The following is a 22,270-nucleotide window of genomic DNA, read 5'->3' as shown; positions in this document are numbered from 1 at the left end:
GAACATAACCATTATCAGATCTGTCAGAAGCAGGGGCCTGGAGTAATGTCAAACTGTACTATATTTCCCTTAAAACAGTGTAATGAATAGGAACAAAACAATGGGCAGCCCCATCCCATTATGAATTTTATTCTAATGGCACTGGCTATGGGCCCCAGTTTCTGACATGCCTGAAAAGGCTCATATCTAACCTATACTTCATGTTTTAATTATGCTTAAAATCTAACATATTTCTTTATACTAGAAATAGCTCTTGCTAGTACTGCCCGCAAACAATTAGTTCCTTGATAATGATTGTTTTGAAAATGTAGGTCAGGATATTCGAAGAAGACACCATCTTGGGTTTTCACAATTCTATAAAAACAGCTGCTCTAGTTGATGCTAAACTATTCTTTTTATCAAGAATTTTTGGTGTTCAGTTTGCCTTTGATTTAAGTCCAACGCCCTTTTGAAAATCATGAAGTTTTTCGAGGGTTTGACATTTATTTTTCGATAATCACGACAATCATAACTTTTGCTCGTACGGTCTCGAGTTTTTGGGAGAAAAGTGTGGCATTCGACTGGTTTTGATTCCCAAAACTGCGAATCAAAACTTCCATCCATTGCGGAGAACAGAGCTGTGATGCAGCACCGTTTTCGTGCCAAAAAACCGAAGGCCTTTAACAGAGTCTTGGCAGAGCAACGCTCCGAAGATAATTCCCTTCCGCACAAAGAGGTGGCGGTTAACGACCTCCTCGACAAAGCCGATTGATTGACAATGAAATTGATTGACAGTTGTCATGGCAGCAGAAAAGTGACAAAATCTGCTGAAAAAGTGCTGACAACATGAACTGAAGCTTCCATATGCTACTTATACGCGGGGCAGACTATAAGCCCTTCACTCGCGCACTATCGCGCGCGAGTTGCGGGCAATTATAAAAGTGTTTACAATGCAATACACTTTCCAGTGGCATGGAGCTACTGGTACCTTAGTTGTTGCCCTCAGCCTTTAAGGCCTTAAGGGGGCTAACAGTCAGGTCCAGTCAGGGCATCCATTTCTTTTTGCTCACCTGGGGTCCTACTTTGACAAATTTTTTTGCCAGTGACTGTTGTTGATTCGGTAAAGATAAAATCTTGTTCATGTTCTATAATAAAACCGCAAGCTAAACTAAGCAGTTATCTTATTGTCGAAAATGGTAATTTGGTAGCGATTTGGTAAGACCCTCAAATCGTTTGGAACCCCCTGTCAGGCCTTAATGGGATTCCCCCCTAGGCTTTAAGGTTAAGGTTATTGGGTATCGTAATGCATGTGGTCCCTCCCTTTCTAGTGTTTTAGGGATGAGATTTGTATTTGGTGTCTGAAAATGGAAATCCATGGGAGTGGCTGCAGGCCCCTTTTTCGACGTCAGAGAAGATCTTTGATGACGTCAGACTTTGGCCTACAACTACAGCAACAACAGATTTGAACAGTGCTGCAACAGGAAAACAAATTAGCGGGGATATGGAGTGATTGAGATGGCTGCTGACAACTTCGAAGAACAGTTTGACTGGGCATCTCTGGTTCCAGAGGTTCTTGTAGAAGTATTCAGTTTCCTACCGCTAGAAGATCTTTTCAACGTATCGAAAGTTTGTAGGGCTTGGAGAAAAGTTTTGGGAAATGGACGTATTTGGCAAACATTACAGCTTACCTTGGATGAAAAATTCTTTGAAAACATTATACGGACGGATGAAAATAGTGCTATTGTTGATTTCATTTGTTCACATTGTGACAAAGTAAGTAATCTTGTGATATCAGTGGACCAGACCCAAACTGAAAGCACTGCAACTGGACTCCAAATTTTGCAAAATCTTACCGCTTTGGGTAGTCGTAGACTAAGGAGGATTGCCCTAGCTTTCACGAAGGAGAACCCACTCTTTTACTCTGCGAAGACATTTGTTGATGTACTTTATGATTTGTTCATAGTGCCTGAAAGTGGTTCAGATCACTGGGAAAAATTCGCTGGTGTTGACCTATCAAAATTTCCTGTATGCCTTGATGACAAATTAATAAATGTTCTCGTAGAAAACCATTATACCCATTTGAGTGATATCAGACTTCAAAATTATTCACTTGTTTGCAATATTACAAAAGACTGTGTGCATAATCTGGTCAAGAAATGCAGGAACCTTGAGTATTTTTCAATTCACATGTCAGCATTTGATGGGGAAACACTCAAAATATTCTCTACACCAAGGAGAAGATCCATCAAAGTCTTATCATTGTTTTGCCAAAGAGAAGATAAGTACACATCTGATATTGATTCTGATGACTGGGCATCTCTCTGTAAAACATGTCCAGAACTTCGTGTAAAGTTTTACTTTGATCATACTTGCCCCATTTTTAGAGTTAAAGAAATCTTAAAGCCCATAATACCAGTTAGCATTTTAAAACTACGTCTTCTTGCCACTGTGACAGATCTCATTTACTTAGCTGCCAATAGTTACACAGAAACTTTAGAAATTTTTGATGTGACAACTACATCTAGTAGAGAACTAGATACTGCCATCCTGTTTTTGGCAACTAACTGTTGGAAGCTGAGAGAATTGCATGTCTGGTGTAGACTAGCAAAGTCTGTTGTTGACCAAATATTATCTCTATGTGAATTTGAAAAATACACGCTTGCATTTAATGTAGAGTGCGAGCAATAAGCAGCCTATGTTTTGCCCTTTTTGATTCAAGATGCACTTTTTGTTTTCTATAAATTGAAATTGTACATACTTCTATGCACTTTAAACGAAAAGTTTGAGCTAGAGCCACATAAAGTTTGCCTTGGTCCACCATTGACAAGATATTTACATGGGGCGATTTGAGAAAGTCAACTGACAATGATGGTATGGCCAAGAAATATGCAACGTGACCATGCTCTCCGAAAAATTCAAAATAATTTTCCATGAAGACTTTGTGAGTAGGGATGAATTTATTACTATAATAAAGTTCAGCATGCAAAACTGAATTTTGAACAAACCGTAATGTAGTATTTAGCAATATTTTGGCTCCAGGGTGAAATATAGGGTAAATTTGGCTTAGAGCTTAGACATGCAAGTGGCACATTAACATGAAGGTTTTAAGGGGCCACAGCCCCCAACCTTCTAAAAGGGGCCCTGTACCTAAGAAAAAAATAGAAATTTTTAGAAAAAGTGCCTGCAGTTGTTTTTGGCACCAAGCCCTGCAGTCTCGAAAAACCTTACGCCTCCACTCAAATATTCTAAGACCTTTTCCTCAAGACTATTTTCCTTTCTTGAAACAAGGTTTAAAGTGTGCCTAACATTTGATAACTGCATGTGAGTAAATAATGGTATGCCAGATGCTTGGGCTGTTAGTTTTTAGCTGAAATAAGAATTCTAGAAACATAAAATGTATACCAGGTATCCTTAAATTGTCATGAAGAAAAGGACAATATAACTGCAAGACAAATAGCCTACAAAATATGATAGTACCAATCACAATGTTGATGATTATAACCTGAACAGATCTAGTGTTTCCTAAGTTACTTTTGTCGAATGTTTTTTTTGTAAACAATTTATGGTGGTACAAAACTTAAAATGGCTTTGAAGAAAGCAAGCAAATGTTTGAGTATACTAAAAGCTTTTCATCTGACACTTTTAAGAGTAAAGAATGTCAGAACATAGATTAAAAACTCTGCACTAGGAAATATATATATACCCAGTTGTGGATCAAAATAGGCCAATCAGAAACATGAGCACATGACTGTTTAGGGTTGCCCAATCAGTGCTGCTTGCCTATTGAGAATGTTACCAATGGAGTCCTAAGATGAAAACGACCTCCTTGGCCTATTTTTGATCCACAACTGGGTATTATATTTCCTAGCATAGCATTTTTTCTCTATGTTCTGACATTTTATATTCTGATGAGTGTCAGGCAAAAAGCTTTAATATACTCTAATCTTTGCTGTTTTCAAATCCTTGTGGTTAACTTTGTAAAATAAGTATTTTATAGATAAAGGTTTTTAAGCAATTATTCAGATGATTATTTTGTGATGTAATCTTAGAATTTTCTAGTTTTTGGATAGCTCCTAGAATTTTTTTAGAAGAGCATTTTTTACAAGAGCACTTTTGAAATACTCATATTTTATGTTTATTTTTCTGTAATTTATGCTGAATTTGTTTATTTATGCTTTTCACATTCTCAATAAAGGTGTTTTAACTTTGGCCTTCCACATCCTGGAATTTGTCTTTAAAGAAATTTTGATCATGAAAATCTTTGCTTGACATTGCTCAACAAGATTCAACACTCAACAGAGTGGCTGAAGCGCGATACTCCCTCCTCCAAATTAGCCTTTCAGCTTTGCTGTCCCCAACAGCTAGCTGAACATGCTTGTTGGATGTTTTTCATTCAACAGTTCAATTCATTTGACCAAGGCTTAAGCCACTGATTTCAGAAATCAAGACAACAACTTTAGACTAGCAAGAGACCAGCTCTTTGGAATGAATTTTTCAACTACTCTTTGTTGTTACAAAAGTTTAATAAAGAATGATTTTACTGTACAAAATTATTTATATACAAGGACCTTTTGTGACAATTAGATTAAGATAGATTAAATCCTTTACTGAAACCTAAAATATATATTGGAATGATTCAGTTGCATACCCAGGGCTACAGCAGAGAGGGGCTGGGGCTGGGAAAATTTTTTGGGACCATGCCCTTAAAACACTGGCAAATGCGGGGAACGCCCTTTTTTCAAAATATTCCCCAATTATTTTATTAATGTTAGCTACGGTAAATAGCAAAGTATTTTACAATTGTTATTGACACAAGAATACAGTATACTACCCCCCCCCTCCCCTCCCCACACGAGTTTTACATCGCTTTTGGACAAATTTCAAGGACCATATTTTAGAAAAATGGGGGTCCAGACCTCCCTATTACCCCCCCCCCTGGTAACGCCACTTGAATGATTGGTTTGAATGAATTGGTTTAATATTTTGAAATTTGATGAATCTCTTTACAAATTTCTTCTTTCTTGGTTTAAGAATGTCCAGGTTCTTTGTTCTTGACTTTGCAAACTTAACTTCAAACAGCCAACTTTTAGTGTTCTTTTAAGTTCTAGAAGCAGAGCCAGGGCAACATGCTGGGCATACATTATTCAGAGATTGTAAGGACAGGTCATGAACTCAAAAAAGTTTAAATCACAACGCTTAAGACCTGCCTTGCAATGTTTGTTTTCCGAAAAAAGATTTTCAGAACACGAGGAGATTTTCTGGAGGAAGGGTGAACATTATTCTGGATTCTTCTTGGACTCTGCTTAAAGGGAACAGTGGCAAAATCCTTGAACTTTTTCTCAATATGTGGAGCCTTTTCGTTTAAATAAATAGAAAAGTTAGACAGCTTATGCGAAAACAGAACGAATGAATAGCCTAAAATACTGTTTCAAAATCCTATAGCCCCTCTCATTGATGATAACACGCATAGTATCAATGATATAGAAGCATCCAATGAAACCGGGGTGTGCCAGCCTCTTTGTGGAATGCGATTCAACAGTATGATGATCGTCCAGTGTTATAATCCAAAAAGAATGGATTCGCTAGTGTTATTTTGCGTCACTTTTGAAGCAATAGGCGTCAACACAAGCACTTCCTCAATAGCGCAGCTTACTTTTCGAGCAGGTATTTAAGTACTTTGGTACATTTATGACGTACAGAAGTACTGCCCACATTAATCGCATAGACTTGTTGTTTGCTACAGCGTCTGTGTCATAGCTATGGAAATATCCCACTAGATAAATAGTTGCTCTCACGAATTATCCGAATCTTCCCCACTTTCGTACCATAAGCCTGTGCTGGGATTTCTTCGTTTTGGCCTCCTTATGTACCTGCACTTTCGTATTTCTTCATAGAGGTGCTCAAGGTACTGACTGTGCCGTTTTTTATTCATTGCTGCGATTAAACCGAGCCTCTCCCGTACAACATTCCAATAACTTCTCTTTGTACCTTCTTCCTCTTCATAGATAATGCTGTTTTCCTTTATTGGGTCAACCGGCTTATTTGCAAGAGCAACCCTGTCGACCTCATCATTTATCAATATCGTCTTCTCACTTTTATGTGTTTTGACCTGTGTGTCAGCTCGAGGTGACGGTTTTGTTTCATCACTACGTTTTCGATGCTTTCTTAAACCATGTACCTCTTTGCTATGGAAGGAGAAATCTTTGTTATACAGTTTTTTACTTCCTCCATTGCCGTTTTCGTTTGCCTCACTTAAACTGTGGAGGTTTGATTTATGTCTTTGCCGATTTTCGACTGAATCAGATTTAGTGTTTTGTGTTTTTGGTTGTTTCCCTTCGAAAGGAGAGTGACTTTCGTTTCCACCACCGAAAGCGAACCGATGTGCATTATTGATATTTTCCTGCAACGAAGAGAATTCTTTTTTATAATCAGATATACGCCTTTCCTTTGCGTCACCCTCTACTCCAGAGTCAAATTTAATTCGCCTGCTAGAGCGAATCGGAGGAAGGATGTTGAACTGCGCCGTCGAAATGCCATTAATGCCTAACTTAGGACTTACAACTTTTGGTGACTCTGCTGAAATTCCGCCCGGCTCTTGATTCAAGGGAATTACTTGATTTGCTGCTCGTTTAAACTTTTTCCTTGCATTCAGAGCTGGGAGCAACCTTGCTTGTTTCTGTATAAAGTCTTGCTGTTGTCTTGAAAGTAGTCCTACACTTTTATTCCGCTCTCTATTCATTTGAGAGACGACATTCCGCAACCCACCAATTTCATGTCGATTTAAGCCTACTGCCTTTCGTAATTGGCCACTGACTTTGTCCAACGGATCCCTTGAAACGTCTTCCTCTTGCATTGTATTTTTATCAAGCCATCTTATCAAGTCAACTATTAGCCTGTCTTTCCAAGGTTGAAATCTGATGCTTCACAAACTGCTTAGAATTACCAAAGTGCGTTGCCATTCAAAGCATGGTTTCGTTTGTCCTTCTGATCACTCTTTGCTCTTGATCATTATGTCTCGATGTCAATATATGCGGTTAAAGTACACAAGCATGTCACTCACAGGCGACAAGCTTCGCATCCTTCACGCCCCTTTGTTTTGTGTCTGACCAAATCTGAAGTAACTCCAGATGTGGATTATTTTATCTCCTTTAGTCTTCAGCGGCGGATCCCCGGCGGATCTTGCAGAATTGAGCGGCATATCGTAAAAACTAGACCCTAAGACCCTGAGACCTAGGACCCTAAAGTACTAAAATAAAAAAGCACCCTTAACACCAGGAGGGTCTTCACCCCGATATGACAATAGTTGATCACAGACTGTCATCATCGCACCACGAGGACACATCAACTGTCAAATGCGCTTTTGCTCCTTCTACGGCGTTCTTCCGCAAATTATTCACATTAGCTGCTGTCTTCAAATGAGTCTGTCATAGAGTCAGACAGCGACAAGGAAGTTTACGGCAGCCTTTTTGGCTTCTTCTAGTTACCTCTTCTATTGTTCCCTTTTAGAGTGGTTGCCACAGAACAATTTATATTTTCCTGCAAACTTTGCACAAATCTTTATATTAAAAAATGTATCCTGAAAATCCCTGCCATTGGATTATAAAGAATAATTATCAAATAATTTATTGAATTTATTTTTATGCGGGAAATTTTTTAAGCTGACCTCTGTTAGTAGATATCAGTTCCAGAATCATTTCTTCTATTTTTCCTAATTTGGGGTCTATTTTTGATGGCATCTAGTTTATTGCTTATTACTGATTTCCTGAAAGTTCAGCCGAAAACAATAGATAGAAGGCAGCTTTTAGTCATAAGTCGATTAAAAGTACTTTATTGTGTATGAGAAACATAATTGTCTTATTGAAAAAAATTCTCTTATATGCGGGTACATACAGTATGCTCTTAGATACATACATAAAGTATGCCAAAATTACAAAAATTGCACACTAAACCAAATTTATGATAGCATTATCTTAGAAAACTGTTTACACACCCCATGATCTGCCAATAATCCCATTTTTTCAGAATAGGGAGGGTAGAGTCCAAAAATCATGCAGAAGCTACAGGCAGCAACCAAAGAAAGTGCCTGCACCTTCACCTCTGACACTGGCCTTGATATTGATATGTGTCTCTTCTTTATGGTTGACTCCAAGAGATTGTACTTAAGGGTCCTGGGTCTTAGGGTCTTAGGGTCTGGTTTTTACGGTATGCTGAATTGAGCAGCCTTCTCGCCACGACCTTTGTGGACCACGCCCTTGAGACCACACCATCTGGAGCACATCCTTAAAGGATTTATGCCACCTATTTTACCCTGTCATTTTATTAATGAATTTGGTGGACAATAGGTCAAAATCAAGTTCTTCAAAGTTTTCCGACAAAAATTTCATTTTGGAGGGGGCCGTGGACGTAATTTTGCAATAATATCACGTGGCCACGTGACGTAGGAGTTGAAAAGCGGAAGCTGGCCGACACTTGAAATCCATAGGCTTTGACTAATCGCGCATAAAAAGCTGACTTATTTTGCAAAAACAAAGTAATATTGAAATAGATTTTGTTACTGGATTTTTTATGGGATGGAAATCGTAAATTTGAATTTTTAACTACGTTTAAAAAACGGAAAGCGCAGCCAAAAAAATAACGTAACAACGAACTTATCAGAGGGAGGAAATGAACGCAGTGATTGGGAAAACGGGGTGAAGTTAGAGCAAAGGAAATGAGTATACTGATTGGGAAGTCTTTTACTCTTTAAATGGGGCAAAAGTTTTGATTCAGGAATTATTTGTGGCTTTCTACTCTCTGTCCTTCATCCTCTTTTGATTGAAATTTGGCTAGGGTTGGAAGGTTGCCGATGTTCCGACAAGACAACATCTTGGATGGGTATTCAACACATTGAGCGTTTGTCAAATATTCACCGAAACCCCAAATTTTTGATAGAAAGCTGGCCCCCTTTAGAATCAAGCCCCCCTCCATGTCATCCATAATTTCTACAATTGGATACCAATAACTTCTTCTAATGAAGATAACAAGCTCTTGAGTCTTGAGTGACGACTTGCCCTCGGGCTTACCCTCAACCTTTTGGTTAAACCGTAAAACCTTTTTGTTTTAACACTCATGTTCTCTTTAAAATACGTTTCGCCGGTCCTGACGTAGACTCTTTTAGAACGGTGACTCGAAGGAACACCATTACCATCAAAACAAGGGGACAGATTCTGCGTGATGGATTAAGGTTTCAAGTGAGAATAAAGTTCAAATACTCTTCAACATACTTTCAAGAATCATTTGTTTTATATCTTGAATGTAACTTATACCAACCTGTCATTCCATGAGAGTACACTTAATACACGGATTCATTTGGGTTAAGTCCTCGTGTGCTCCTTTGATGCCATTGGGAATAATGGAGAAGAAGGGGTTCTGTAGTTTGGGTTTCTGCACGAAAGTGTTGGTCCCTTGACTCAGATGAATGTATTTAATTGCTTAGGGTCAGCCTTATCGTAGTTGCTTGGTATGATATTTCCAAGCTCTTCTCTTCTAACATCCCTCCCTCCCCTTTTGAAACTCCTTGTTAATTCTATTGTTGTCTTATGAGTTAGCGCCTATTTACATCACAGGATTCGTTTCAAAGTTCTTGTTGTCTTTTCGTTCAAGATAAACTCAGCTCTTAATTCAGTCATGTCTCCTCTTTTCCTCTCTTATCTTCGGAATCTAAGGTAGGACTGGTGTATCGGCTCCTTGGTGGAGAAAAGTTAACTTTTCTTGTCCATTCCTTGCCCAAAACTTTAAGCTGCTTGTACTTGAGTAGATCAAGCTATATTAAAGATTAAGTCTTTGCACGTGTTAGATAGAGCAATTTGTGCAGATGCACCAACGGCCAAACGTAGTCTGGACATCTGACTTTATGAGGGATGTGGCAATATCTTCTGAGGGAGCTATTTTATTCAAATTGATGAAATTTTTTTTGATGTTTTTGCCCGAGTAAAAAATTAAAGATAAATAATCTGCTTGCAATAATTAAGGACGAGGATGAAGACGAGGATGAAGACGAGGATGAAGACGAGGATGAAGACGAGGATTAAGACGGGGATGAAGACGAGGATGTAGACGCGGATGAAGACGAGGATGAAGACGCGGATGAAGACGAGGACGAAGACGAAGACGAAGACGAAGACGAAGACGAAGACGAGGACGAGAATGAGGAAAAACTAGCATGTTTAATGCTTCCTTGGTATTTTTGTTAAAAATCTTGCGAGAACCTGCAAGTGGCACAATCAATTTTCGTCGACAAACTTTTGAGACAACCCCTTCTTTTTATTACAAAGAAAACCTCATTATACTTGTTTCAGGGCTGCTTTCAACAGTACCAGTAGAACTCTCTCTAAGTAAACACTGCAAATTGAAAAATTTTTGTCGTTTGCCGAGGCTTTGGCAGGTGTTGTAGATAAACACAAATATCTAGATATCTTTCAAATTTCCCTAAACAACATGACATCTCACGTCCAGCAAGGCCACTCCTCAAGAAATTTCATATTGCATGCAGTTGTTATTTGGCTCCAAATAACATTTTCGCGATATCATAACGGCAATACTAAAAACAGAGTCATTTGATTTCTAAAAACACAAGTATTATACTTCTTTTTATGAAATCAGTTAACTGAGGCTCAGACTGGCTGTCCTTGCTTTTCCCCGAAATCCTGAGGCTGAATTGTTCTTGATTTGTTTTTCAAATAACTAGGGTGTGAGTTAGAATAAATTTTAACAGAAGACATCCCCGACAACATTTTGTTGTAAAACAACATTTGATGTGTATAATGCAGGCACTACTTTGTAACAATGAGTGACTGAGTATCATCAGGGCATAGAAAGTTAAGATTATTCTTAGTAAAAATATGGAATTATTTTATTTGCTCTCAGTCGATATGTTAAAAGCAGTTTTAAATTTTGATCCACATCTAAGAACAAATTGTAAGCTGACTTATTCAGCGCTGAAAAAAGGCCAGAAGGTTCTTGAAAGTCCCTTATAGTACTTCTAAAATCATGGTTTGATCTGTCATGAATTTTCTAACACCAACTCACCCCCCTCCAAATTTAACTGAATTTTTAAGGGATTTACATTTTTCAAGAATCCAGCTAGGCCATCTACGTTTACCGTTGAGTATAACCTTAGCTTGTATTATCGTCACTATCGAAAGGAGATTAGATATCTGTAAGAAAATACAACATATCTTTTAACCATGTCAATGCACGTGAAATGCGGGGTACCTTGATTCTAGTGATATCATATAGACTATAATTATCATATAAGAATACAAAATACATTCAGAGAGGTATAGTGATTGCATTGTTTGCTTTAAACGGTGGTGATAAAAGTAGTAAGTGCAAGTGGATGTGCTCTGTGTCACCATCCATCATAGGCGTAGAAGACCCAAAGGCTGGGAGGACTGCAGCGCCCTTAGCCAGGCAAATTTTATCATTATTTTTCAAGCTCCATTCGGCCAGTTTTACAGTAAGTCCCCATTTACAAGAAACTGAAATGTTCATATTATCAAGCTGTAAAGTTTCTTAAATGTTGGTCTGTTAAATGAGTCTTTTGCTTAAAAGTCGACATAAAAACAACATAACTTTCCTAACAAATCGAACAAAGAACTAAGAAATCTTATAATTTTTTATCATCACAAAAGTCGCTCTTTTGCTTTTTGGTCTCCAGTCAAAGGAAGCAATACTGTATAGCTATTGTCTTGTGGGGCTTTCTTGAAATAACTTATCATTTTGCAGTTATGCTTATGAAACATCTTGAGATATATTTTTTGGAGATTGGGAAATTACAGTACCCGTACAAATGGTTGTAGTCGCTCTCCCTTTCATGAAAGCATTACCACACTCTAAAAGTACAGAGCTGCATACTGATGTCGAGCAATTGATTCCTATCTCCCCAAAGCCAAGCAAATACAAAACTGCCACCATTTCCTCTTTTCCTAGACCCTATATTAACTTGCGATTGTATACATAGGGTGTAGGTTTGTATGCAATTGCTACAGGTAATCCAATTCCATTCAAACTAAACTAACAGGCCAAAGGATACTGATGTCTTTTTAGGACATACATAAGTGAAAGCTCTTCAGAACACAAAACCAAAATATCGTGGCAGCTAGAGCTAGAAACAGAGGGTTTTGGCAGTAAACAGAAACATGTCGGTGTCGTTTGCATCAGTGCATAATTGAAAATGGAGTTAACAAAGATTAAAATCTAGTCACTATTGATTTTCTACACTTCTCAATGATCTCTTGTTACACAGAATCGAGATTCTCTTTATTTACCTTTTGAGTAATTTCAGAAAGTGGTGATGAATTCATTCGATAATCGTTGTCTATTCTTTGTTTTTGGTGGCTCAATCGCCAGATAACCCTTTTTTAAAAAATCCTTGTTAATTCCTTTGAATATGCCGATACACCTGCAAAAAATCTAGAATTCAGAGAAATATTTGAGTCAAGAACTGCAATGTTGTTGACTATGTAGTAAGCAGTCAATAGCTTGCTAGACTAGTTTATACAATTTAATTCGCAAGTGCAAAATTTCCAGCAAGAAATATTTCTCGTTAGGATTAAGCAATAAAACATTGAAAAAGGCAAGAAGCAAGTTCCCAAGCTATAAAAAGCGAGCTGCTGCGCATGCGTAGTATTTTAGGGTCATTACAATCATCCGCAGAATGACTTTGTGTCAACATGCAAATCGCAATGAGCTTCAAATTGCGAAAAAAATCGTCAAGTACGATGCATTTTAGACTGGGAAAGCTCATTCCCCGAAGCTTTACATATAGAAAAGAGGTCCCTAGAACGCTATCAGTGGCCCAAGGGCAAGGGACGGAGAACTACTGAGCAATTTGAGTAGTCTTAAGAAAAGTGCCATATAAGAGGTTCATACTGAATCAAAGCATTCGCAAACATAAATCTAAAATTTATCAAATAACAATGAAAATTAACTGATTGAACACCACTTGTCTCTAAGTAAACTGTCTCAGATATTCGAGCCAACATCCTGCTAATGTTTTGTCAGACTTCATCTTAAGAATAAATAGGACTTAAAGATCTGTATTTAATTACTAACTTGTTAATTAAAGACTTTGTGTGAGCAAGCTAAGCATCAATTAATACTAAAGCAACAATGATAAGCTTTAATCATTAAGCAAAATGATCACTGAAATATGAGACAGATCGTTCAACTGAATAAATCCCTTCTTTAAAAAGAAATTTGCTTCAGATATCATTCAGACAAGCTTATCATTTAAAAGGATAGGCAAAAGGGAGACTGATATCTTATGACTAAGTCTGTACTGAGGCCTTTCATTGTCAAGTGACGTTGGAGGTCATGTGTCCTTATCTAGTAATTCTATAATACAACTATGTAGCGGTTTGTAAGCGATATCTGAGACGGTGGGTGTCATTCTTGCTTCTTTTTCTCAAATCAAAACACTATTGAGGTTTTCTTGGCAGGTGTGAGTTACCAACCTTCTGTTAGTTGGAGGACCAAAGGCCATGACCCTAGTCCTAAAGGTAACCGTTTAAATCGGAAGAGGAAGCAAAAGGAATAAAATATCTATAAAGTGGCAATTTACTCACTGTTGAAAAAGAAGGACTGAAATTGACATAAGCAAAATATTGGGTACAAAGACAACACTAGCAATTTTGCTAACTCTATCAGCCCAGTGACCTCATCTTTATTCAGTGTAAGCACACGTGTATGCATATAACTATTGTTCTCAGCTTCATTACTATCATTCGTCGAAGTTAAAATCAATGAATTGACTCTATTTATTGTGGGTTTTGTTAGCAGTTTGCAAAGACCCAAATATAGAAGAAGAATGGGAATTTTCTGTATGATAACAAGTTTTTTCATAATTTTAAATTTTTTTCATAATCTCAATACCAAAAGAATTTCATGTCAGTGTAACTTAAACTTGTTTTCTTGTTTCTTCTCGTGATTCGCTGAAGAAATTAAGCTAAGCTATTGCAATGTGCATTCGTCTATACATCAGTGAAAAGCAAACAGAGATTTTTGTTGCATGTAATGAAACGATGCAATAGGTACAGCCTAAACACCAAAAGCTGTAATCTCGGATGCAAATATTTAGATAATAGTTTCTTTTAATGTCTTTTGTCATTAAACTGCACACAAAACAGCTGTCTTGATTTCTGATTTCTATTTTCTGTTTACACGAGCCAATCAGAGTGTTGCATAATTACGCCCAACTACGGTGGACTCCTAGTGTCGAACTGGTACCTATTTTAAGTTCTATGTTATGTTTTGAAGCAATTTTCTTTTCCTTTAGTTACTACCTTCAAAAATGCGCCTTCAGTTATTCGAATCAACGTTTTTCAAACTATTTCTCTTTCTTTAGGGAAATCCTTCTTTCATTCTCTTTTATGAGTTTACTTCAACCGCTCATCGGAGTAAAGCAATATCACTTTCATAGAAAATTCACATTTTTCTAGGTCACAGCTCTTGTCGACAATCTGTAATTTGATATTTGAAGGCCTTAGAAGAAAGTTGCTTTTGCAAGCCAGGTGGCTTTTTTGTTGCCCTTGGCTTTCTATTCTGAAAAGGAATAAAAAGTCGATGCATATTGTACGTGACATCTTGAATAGAAAATGTTACTGTTTTTCAGTTTCCTTTTCATTTGGCCTAGTTTGGATTAAAATCTAGAGTATGGGAACAGGTTCTGAAATATCTGATCATTTGAAATGAAGACTGAATGAATTGTTCAGTTATAGAAAACATGCGGATAAGAAGTGGTGTATAGTCTTCAACGTCAATATAGTGCGTGTCTATAGCAATTTTACAAAAGATTGCAAAAAAGAAAGGTATTTGTCATAGAATCTCCTTCTCAACAGCCAAGGGTGCTACATATTTGCACAAAGTAATTCAGTTCAACATCATAATTTCTTTTGCAAACTTGTTTGAAAGTAATATTATCGCTTTATTCAACTTAACATGTTTGCAGGGCAACTTTCCCTAAAATTTTCAAAGATCTGCTGGCAATGCAAGCTCAAATCCAAAATTCGTCCGTTTCTGGACACTAGTCATCATGGACCTTTTGTCTCATTTTTCAAACTGAAGGAATTTGATGCATCAATTGCAAAAACCTTTATGCATGTTGTTCTCTTATGGCTCAAATATTTAAATGGCTCAACTGGATTGCCATCTCTTGCTTTGTCGCTATAATATCAATCTACTATTTTCTTACATTCATAAATAGAAAAATCTCCATGAATAACCATTTACCAGATATTTTTTTTCATGGTTATTATCCTTATGTAATATTTACATTTTGTAAACTAATTGCTAAGAACATATTTTGTAATTTTAGTGCGTTCGCACACCCAGTATTCGATAATAAGCTTTGAAAAAGATTGCAAGCGAGGCACGTACCAACATAGGTTCGTTTGTTAAAGGTGGCTGAAAATTTTTCAAAGTTTTTTTTATTATCTCAGTTGTGATATTTCTGCAAATAAAGTGACATAATATTTTTGCCGTTTAGAAATAATATCAAAATGCATATAGTAAGATTGGGAACATTTTAAGTATTTTCCCTACATCGAATATTCTATAACGTGTATAGAAAATGCCTCACATACCAACTTTGTGTGCGAGAAATCCCCTAAAATCTTTATAAAGTTTTGGCGGATTAGCTATGTGTCATAAAAAAGCATTGTAAAGTACGGTTAAGGGTGCGGCATTTAAAAGAAGCACAAAAACGGCTCTGCATCTTAACTTTTAAACAGAGCACTTCATCACTGAATGTTGTTATGCTATAGCTGTGCCACTTGCTTTCCCTCCCATGAGTCAAGCGAAAATTTCTTCCCTATTTCTGTAGCCAGCGTGGCCCAGGTGTCCTTGCATACCCACTTTAAATTCAGTCCTGATGATTATGCGTGCTGTTAAAAAACTAGATTACCAATAGACAAACTCAAATGTTCAAAACATTTGTATCAAAAGCACATGACATCACAAAATTAACACTTTATCAAGACTGTTCATAACAACATGATAGGTTTTAGATAAATACAGCTCCATAACAACACTTAATGTTGTTTGAAATGTTCGATGGAGTATAAAGTACCGTCTTCATCTACAATTCACGAACTAGACTCAATCCTGGTCTGAATCTGAGTCAGAAACTACTGTTTTGTGGGATAGGAGGTAAAATTGAATCCAAAATCCATACTTATCCAATCAATTCAATATTGCAAACGTAAAGGAAAGAAACTAGTCCCTATCTCTATCAAAATCAGAGTAAATTTGTAGCCATTTTATATTCCGACGGATCAGATCTGTGGACGAATTTTTGGGTGCTCCACGTTAATAACTGAAATCAGTTGAATAGAAAGGCCTGTCTCTATGAAATGGAATAAGTCAGTTTTGTTTTTTAAATACTATTTTAAAGGATGTCCTTTAATTTAGACTGCAGCTGCATCACGTACCTACACAGCTTGGAGTCTCAGCGTCAGGCAAAGTGCAGTTTTTAGCCGACCAGTGCATTTACTGTTGCTAAACTTAGTCTTTCTTTGGTAAGAATAATGCATCAACTGAGTTCGTCGATGAGATCTATGCAACAATGGACAAGAAAAATATACTAGAGGGATAAAAGCCTGGCTTCCCAATTGTTAGGTTATGTTGTTTTTTAGAATAAATGTGGCTTGCCTAAGGATACTTGCACTCTTTCAATGTTTTCACAAACTCTTTCCTTACAAATTTTCTCAACAAACAAGATTATTAATTCAAAACTTACTAACTCCATCTAAAGAAAATCTGTATAGAGAAAAGCGACCAACGACCCTTTAGGATGGGGAAGTGTCCCATGTTTGGAGAGAGGATCAACCAATGGAATTCTTTGCCTAGGGGTATGCGATGGAAAGGACTGTTGTCGTCGTTTTAAGTAGTAGTCGTTCCTCTAAAGCCATACCAAGGTCAAGCAGTTTTTATATGCCAGTAAAAAATTAACTTTCGTTCTTTAGTACCAGTCAATGGTTATCCTGTTGGTCTCAAGGGTAAGTCCGAAGCGAGGGGCTTCGAGTTGATGCTAATGCCTCCGATAATTGTCAAACTGTATTTTTTCGACATTTTTCCTTTAAATTTTCTTCTATATTTATATTTCCTCAATACAATGGGCAGTCCTCAGTATGAATTTCGTTCCGACGACACTGATAAAAAGTGCTTGTGCCAGATATGTTGCACAAGGGTTTTGCCCTGTTCTGTTTAAAAGGAGAAAGCAGTCGATGAGCTTCAGGATTTTTTCCCAAATCTCTTGGTATTATAAGAATTTAAGATCTTAATTTTTATCTCATTGTTTTGAAAGGACTTTAATTTCATTAATTCCGTGACTTCCTTACACGACATTTGCATGCCAACTGTAAAATATTTGCAACATCTACTATTTCTCTAGATGATATGATTAGATACTCTTTAATTCCACTGCTGTTAACCAATTGTTGCTTGCTTAAATTTCTCAGTTGCTTCAAAATATTGGAACACAAGATTTGCTGCCCAGCACACTGGAACGAAGCCCTGCATGAATCCAGCATGGCCTCCAACATAGGTTTCTACCACCAACATCATCTCAGAGTTTTTCCAAGCACCTCCAATTCGAGCTTTATCGTCTGGGGCTAAAATCTTATCGTCGTTTGAGAAAACGACCAACAAAGGAACCGAGAAACGTTTTAAACGACTGAATACTTCATTTGGCAATGTTGTTGATCGATGTAAAATGCTACCTTGTGATCCCGAATAGTACCTGCTTTTTGTTACCTTGCGGAAAAATGAATCTAGGCTCTGCGAGTGCTTCACTTTACTACTTGAGGGCTTTGGCAGTTCTCCATTAGGTCTTACTGGCATAGTGGGGTACTTCATCTTATGCCAAGCAGGCGAAACAACTGCAGCCGCTTTCAAACGTTTTGACCTTGCGTCAGAAGCTAAGAACTTCAAAAGAGTCGGGCAACCAAACGATATACTCACGATATACAAGGATGAATATGGAAACTTATTGGTTATATACAAAACTGCCTCTGCCAAGTCTTGATAATCGTCTGTTTCCTCGCAACCGGCCTTTAAACGACTGTTTTCGGACGCATGCCGCAAACGGGGCAACTTTTGGGAGTTACTGTTAATGAATATAGAAGGACGGAACCTGTACTTGTATGCAGCTTCTATATATGGGTGGAAGTTGTTGCTGTCAGTGTCCGGACTACCAATAAAAAGAACAACAGGGCGCTCCTCGCTTGCAATTTTCCTCAACTCTTCTTTGTCTTTCGGCCACGTAATTCCAATAAGCCTGCCGTTTTTTACCTCAAGATATTCCGTTTTGCTTTCCAAAGGCCATTTTGAACGTAATAGAAAAAACACACTTTGAATCTTTGGCAGGAATGCCCAGATGGTGGGTACATAAGGCTTAGTGAGCAGATCACTACAATACTGAACAACTAAAGAGTTGAATAGTGACTTTTTGCAGGAAACATTGGGAAGTCTTGACGATTTCCTTTGTGTCCAGAATAGATAGAAGTATACAATAGCGCACAGCGGTGACAATTCAAGCAGAAAGCATAAAATCGACATTCTCGTCACTGCTTTGTATCCTCTTGTTTGTCTATCTTCGGTGAATTTTCTTTCGCATGTGGCGTGTAATCGAATCAAAACTATGTAAATTCATCTTTTCCTTGAATCAAGATTCCTAATAAGCGAGGGATGGCCAATGGCTAGCTGAATTAAAAAGTCAGCTGAACTTGAGTAAATAGTCAGTGTTCTAACAATAGTGGTGAGTCAATCTGAAATTCCACACGGTCTCTAAAATGTGTAAGATGTTTAAAATTTATGCGAATTTTCTGTGAAAAAGCTTAAAACATCTTATCTCTTATGCTTATCCTCCTTTGAGCTCTCAGATAACTTGCTCACAATCGTTCGGAAACCGATTTTCAACCAACAAGGCTGCTTACTTAAAAATCCGAGCGATCGTCCTCTGTTATTCTCGTTCTTCAAACACTGGCCACATGTATGGCCTCGGAATAGCAATCTTGCCTCTATTGATCAAATATTTTTTCTGAGTCTTTTTTTGCTACTCGAAAAAGCCTAAGCACATCTTTATAACTCACCTTCGACATTGTCCGTAATTGATTTCCTTTCTAAAGAGCAGGCAAGTATAAAAAATGCAAGGCTAAACCGTCAGGTTCTCCTTCACAGCTAGACAATTTGTTGAAGCAAGATTGTGCTAATTCAAGTTGTTTTGTTTATGTTTGTTCATGACTGGACCAGCCATGTGTTTTCGCAAGTCATGTGAAATGTCTCAATCAAATAGTTAGTAGAGGCTGGTCTCGTTTCCAGTTTCTCCAAGCCTTAAAGCAAAGAACAGGAAACAGGCAGAAAGGTAGCCTGCGCGCAGACTCGCGGAGGAGAAAAATAAAAGGAACTTTCCTCTCATTTTTCTCCTCCGCGAACGTGCGCGCAGGCTAGCAGAAAGGTAACTCTCGTCGGTTTCTTTGTTGTTTTTGAAGCCTGAGTAATTGTGTATAAATGTGCAGTTAAATTAGGGAGCTATTGTGGAGATCTTGGTTCCGCAATCCGATTAATAAAGGTCCAGAAATTAGGAACTTAGGTTTTGAGTTAAGATCTTTATAAAAAGGCATGAAATGAATATTTGCGTACTGTGGTTTTGTCGAGATTTATGGCGACTTTAAGCGATTATTTTCTTATATATTTTTTAGAGTTGTTCAAGGTGTGACCGGTATTTGGGGTGGTGCACTTCTTGGGCACAGTCACCGACTTGACACTACTCTGCATACATAAATAACGGTCATCAACAATAGTCAACTCGCACTTGACACCATGACATAGTTTAGTTCTAGCCCAGCTACCATGGATTCCTTTCTTTTAAATAAAATGACGATAGTTTCTAAAAAAATTGTTTAGCTACAGATTTTTGGGGGTCCAGTTCCCCCCATCCCTCCGGAATTCACGGCCTTGAGTTCAGTATTTGCATTCAATGAATGAAATAGATAAAGAATATAACCAACTCCAGAACAAATCATAAAGAAATAACTGAAAGATACGTAAAGTTATTCTTATAGGTTGAGCTCAAGCCAAAAAGTAACGCATTGGCTTTATAATGAAAAATTAGAACTTAGAAGTTTATTTTGTCAAAGGCAATGTTTTTTCCCCAAGCTCTTGAGTTGTTTTTCTCCAGGCATTCGCCGCCACTGCTAACCCTTCACCTCAAATATAAAGGCAAGGCAGCTACCACACATGGTGAATCAGGGAACGCGCACCAATCTAAAAGTGGGAGGCTCAAAGCTTGACCCGACAAATTTTGTCAGGCCACGTCCTTTCAAGCCTTCATAAGATACTTGCTTCCTTCCATTTTTAAAAGTGCGCTACTACGAAAGATCCGATACAGTTAGCCTTCCAGAGTTGCGCGGCGTTTTAGTAAACTTTCAACAAATGTTCAAATCTATTACTGTAAAAATGTAGGGGGAGGCATTAGCCCCTGTATGTCCATTGGCTGCGTGGTGCCTGCGGTGAATGTACTGGGAGAGGGGGGTGACAGAGTAGTGGTACCATGGTACCAAAAGGGTGGTACCTAGTACAGTGCTGCAAGCGATAAAAGTGAAGGCATCTTAGGGACAGGAGAATGCAAGTCAGTTGATGGACACTCAGGTGTTAGTTCCTTAGAAAAGCTTGTGGCAATCACAGGGGAGGGAAATTCATTATTTTTTATCGATGCAAACAGTTTGAGGATAGCAACAGGGGCTCAGCTTGTTATTCAGTATTGCCAGATCTTCAGTAACACCTACCAAGCATTCAATATTCTTCAAGAAATACTGAAATTTTCGACTGCAAGTGGACTAGAGGACGCAACACCACTACTCAGAAATGCAAGTAATGCTCCATGACATTGTAATGAATGCAAATATTTATTTTTAATGTGAACGGTCAGCGTCAAAGACCCCAGGGCACTCCCTCTCACAAGAGCGTCAGAAATTGGAAAAAATTATTGCACAGTACAAACTAAACTTGAAGTCAATCGTTAAAATGAAGGCCCTTTCAACATTTACCAACGAATATTTCATCAGGGTTTTGATAGATTTTAACTCGACCCCAAGACTGAAGCCAATTTACTTTGACGTTGCTCAGATTTCGGGCAAGGAATTCGTCAACAGAATATTCGAACCTTCGCCACTAAAGATAATACAGATATTGTGGTTGATGAAGTCAGTGTGCTCTAAGGTAATAGCAGAGAGGGGAATTTTGCAGGATTGATACTGAAAACGCTGTCACCATTAGCAACAGTAATATGATGTATTTTTTTAGACAGCCACCTCAATCAGGATTCTTTGAATTTCTTCTTGGTTCTGGAGGATTCGTGACATGTTCAGACACACGCCAAAAAGAGTATCTGGCAAAATTTTCATCAAATAGAGGGGAAAGAATTTGAATTTTGCAACAGCGTGATAGGTAGGGTAAAAGAAGATTATTTTAGAGGTGACGCACTTTCAAGCTTTCCTTCCATCATTTGTCAAGATGATACGACTTTCGCGAGGAGATATTGAAGATGACGAAGATTCAGCACGTGAAAACGTCAGAAAAACGGAAGAGCCTTCTTTTGAAGCCCAGTCTGATGACTCTGCAACAGCAATACCGGAAAGCATGTATGTTACACCAAAGATCTTTGGCGTACAACAGCGGTACGTCCGCCGAATTTTGGCGTATTTCTCCGGAAAATTTTTGGCGTAATTGCTTTGGCGTGGCGTGAATGTGCTATTTTTACCTTGAAATTTGCTGACGTGTCATAATATTTAAAATTTTATTTCAAGCTTTCTATACACTGCATGTGCGTGGCAGGGGTGTCCAACATACGGCCCGCGGGCCAGACGTTCCAAGTCAATAACTTTATCCTTTAAGTATATTGAGTATTTATGACTATGGTCCTTGAGTATATTTTTATGATTAATTATTAGGCATACCTTTTAATTGTTGGGTATACTTCCTCATTATTAGGCATTCATTCGCATTATTTTAAGCATTATTTTTACGAAGCTGAACAGACGAAGTCAAGTTACAGAAAAACATTTAAATGACTTTCTTTGCACGTCAATCACAAGTTTAATGTGTGATGTGATAAAATTTCTGAAAACAAAAATTTTAACATTTCACATTGATAATTTTTTCGTGTGACAGCTTATGTAACTTTTCGTGTAATTTTTCTTGCAATTGCAATTTTTAATCAATTCCTTGTTCAATGCAAAATCTGCCGATGATT

General features: G+C 37.8%; 2 protein-coding genes across 2 annotated transcripts; one reads left to right on the top strand and one right to left on the bottom strand.

Annotated features, from left to right (window-relative positions):
- The first annotated feature begins 910 nt into the window (after window positions 1–910).
- On the top strand, window positions 911–5,254 carry LOC135686617 (F-box/LRR-repeat protein 8). Its single transcript, XM_065202887.2, has one exon. The coding sequence runs from the start codon at window positions 1,495–1,497 to the stop codon at window positions 2,665–2,667; it is 1,173 nt and encodes a 390-aa protein (XP_065058959.1). The 5' UTR covers window positions 911–1,494; the 3' UTR covers window positions 2,668–5,254.
- A 10,687-nt stretch (window positions 5,255–15,941) lies between these two features.
- Window positions 15,942–19,277, bottom strand: LOC135686543 (protein ABHD1). The gene has a single exon (XM_065202796.2). The coding sequence runs from the start codon at window positions 18,574–18,576 to the stop codon at window positions 17,446–17,448; it is 1,131 nt and encodes a 376-aa protein (XP_065058868.1). The 5' UTR covers window positions 18,577–19,277; the 3' UTR covers window positions 15,942–17,445.
- Between the last annotated feature and the right edge of the window lie 2,993 nt (window positions 19,278–22,270).

This window comes from Rhopilema esculentum, chromosome 6, assembly GCF_057945365.1.
Source record: "Rhopilema esculentum isolate cy_ngs chromosome 6, ASM5794536v1, whole genome shotgun sequence".
In the NCBI taxonomy this organism is placed as follows: Eukaryota; Metazoa; Cnidaria; class Scyphozoa; order Rhizostomeae; family Rhizostomatidae; genus Rhopilema; species Rhopilema esculentum.
The sequence above is the reverse complement of the archived record's forward strand: the minus strand, read 5'-3'. Positions and strand labels throughout refer to the sequence as shown.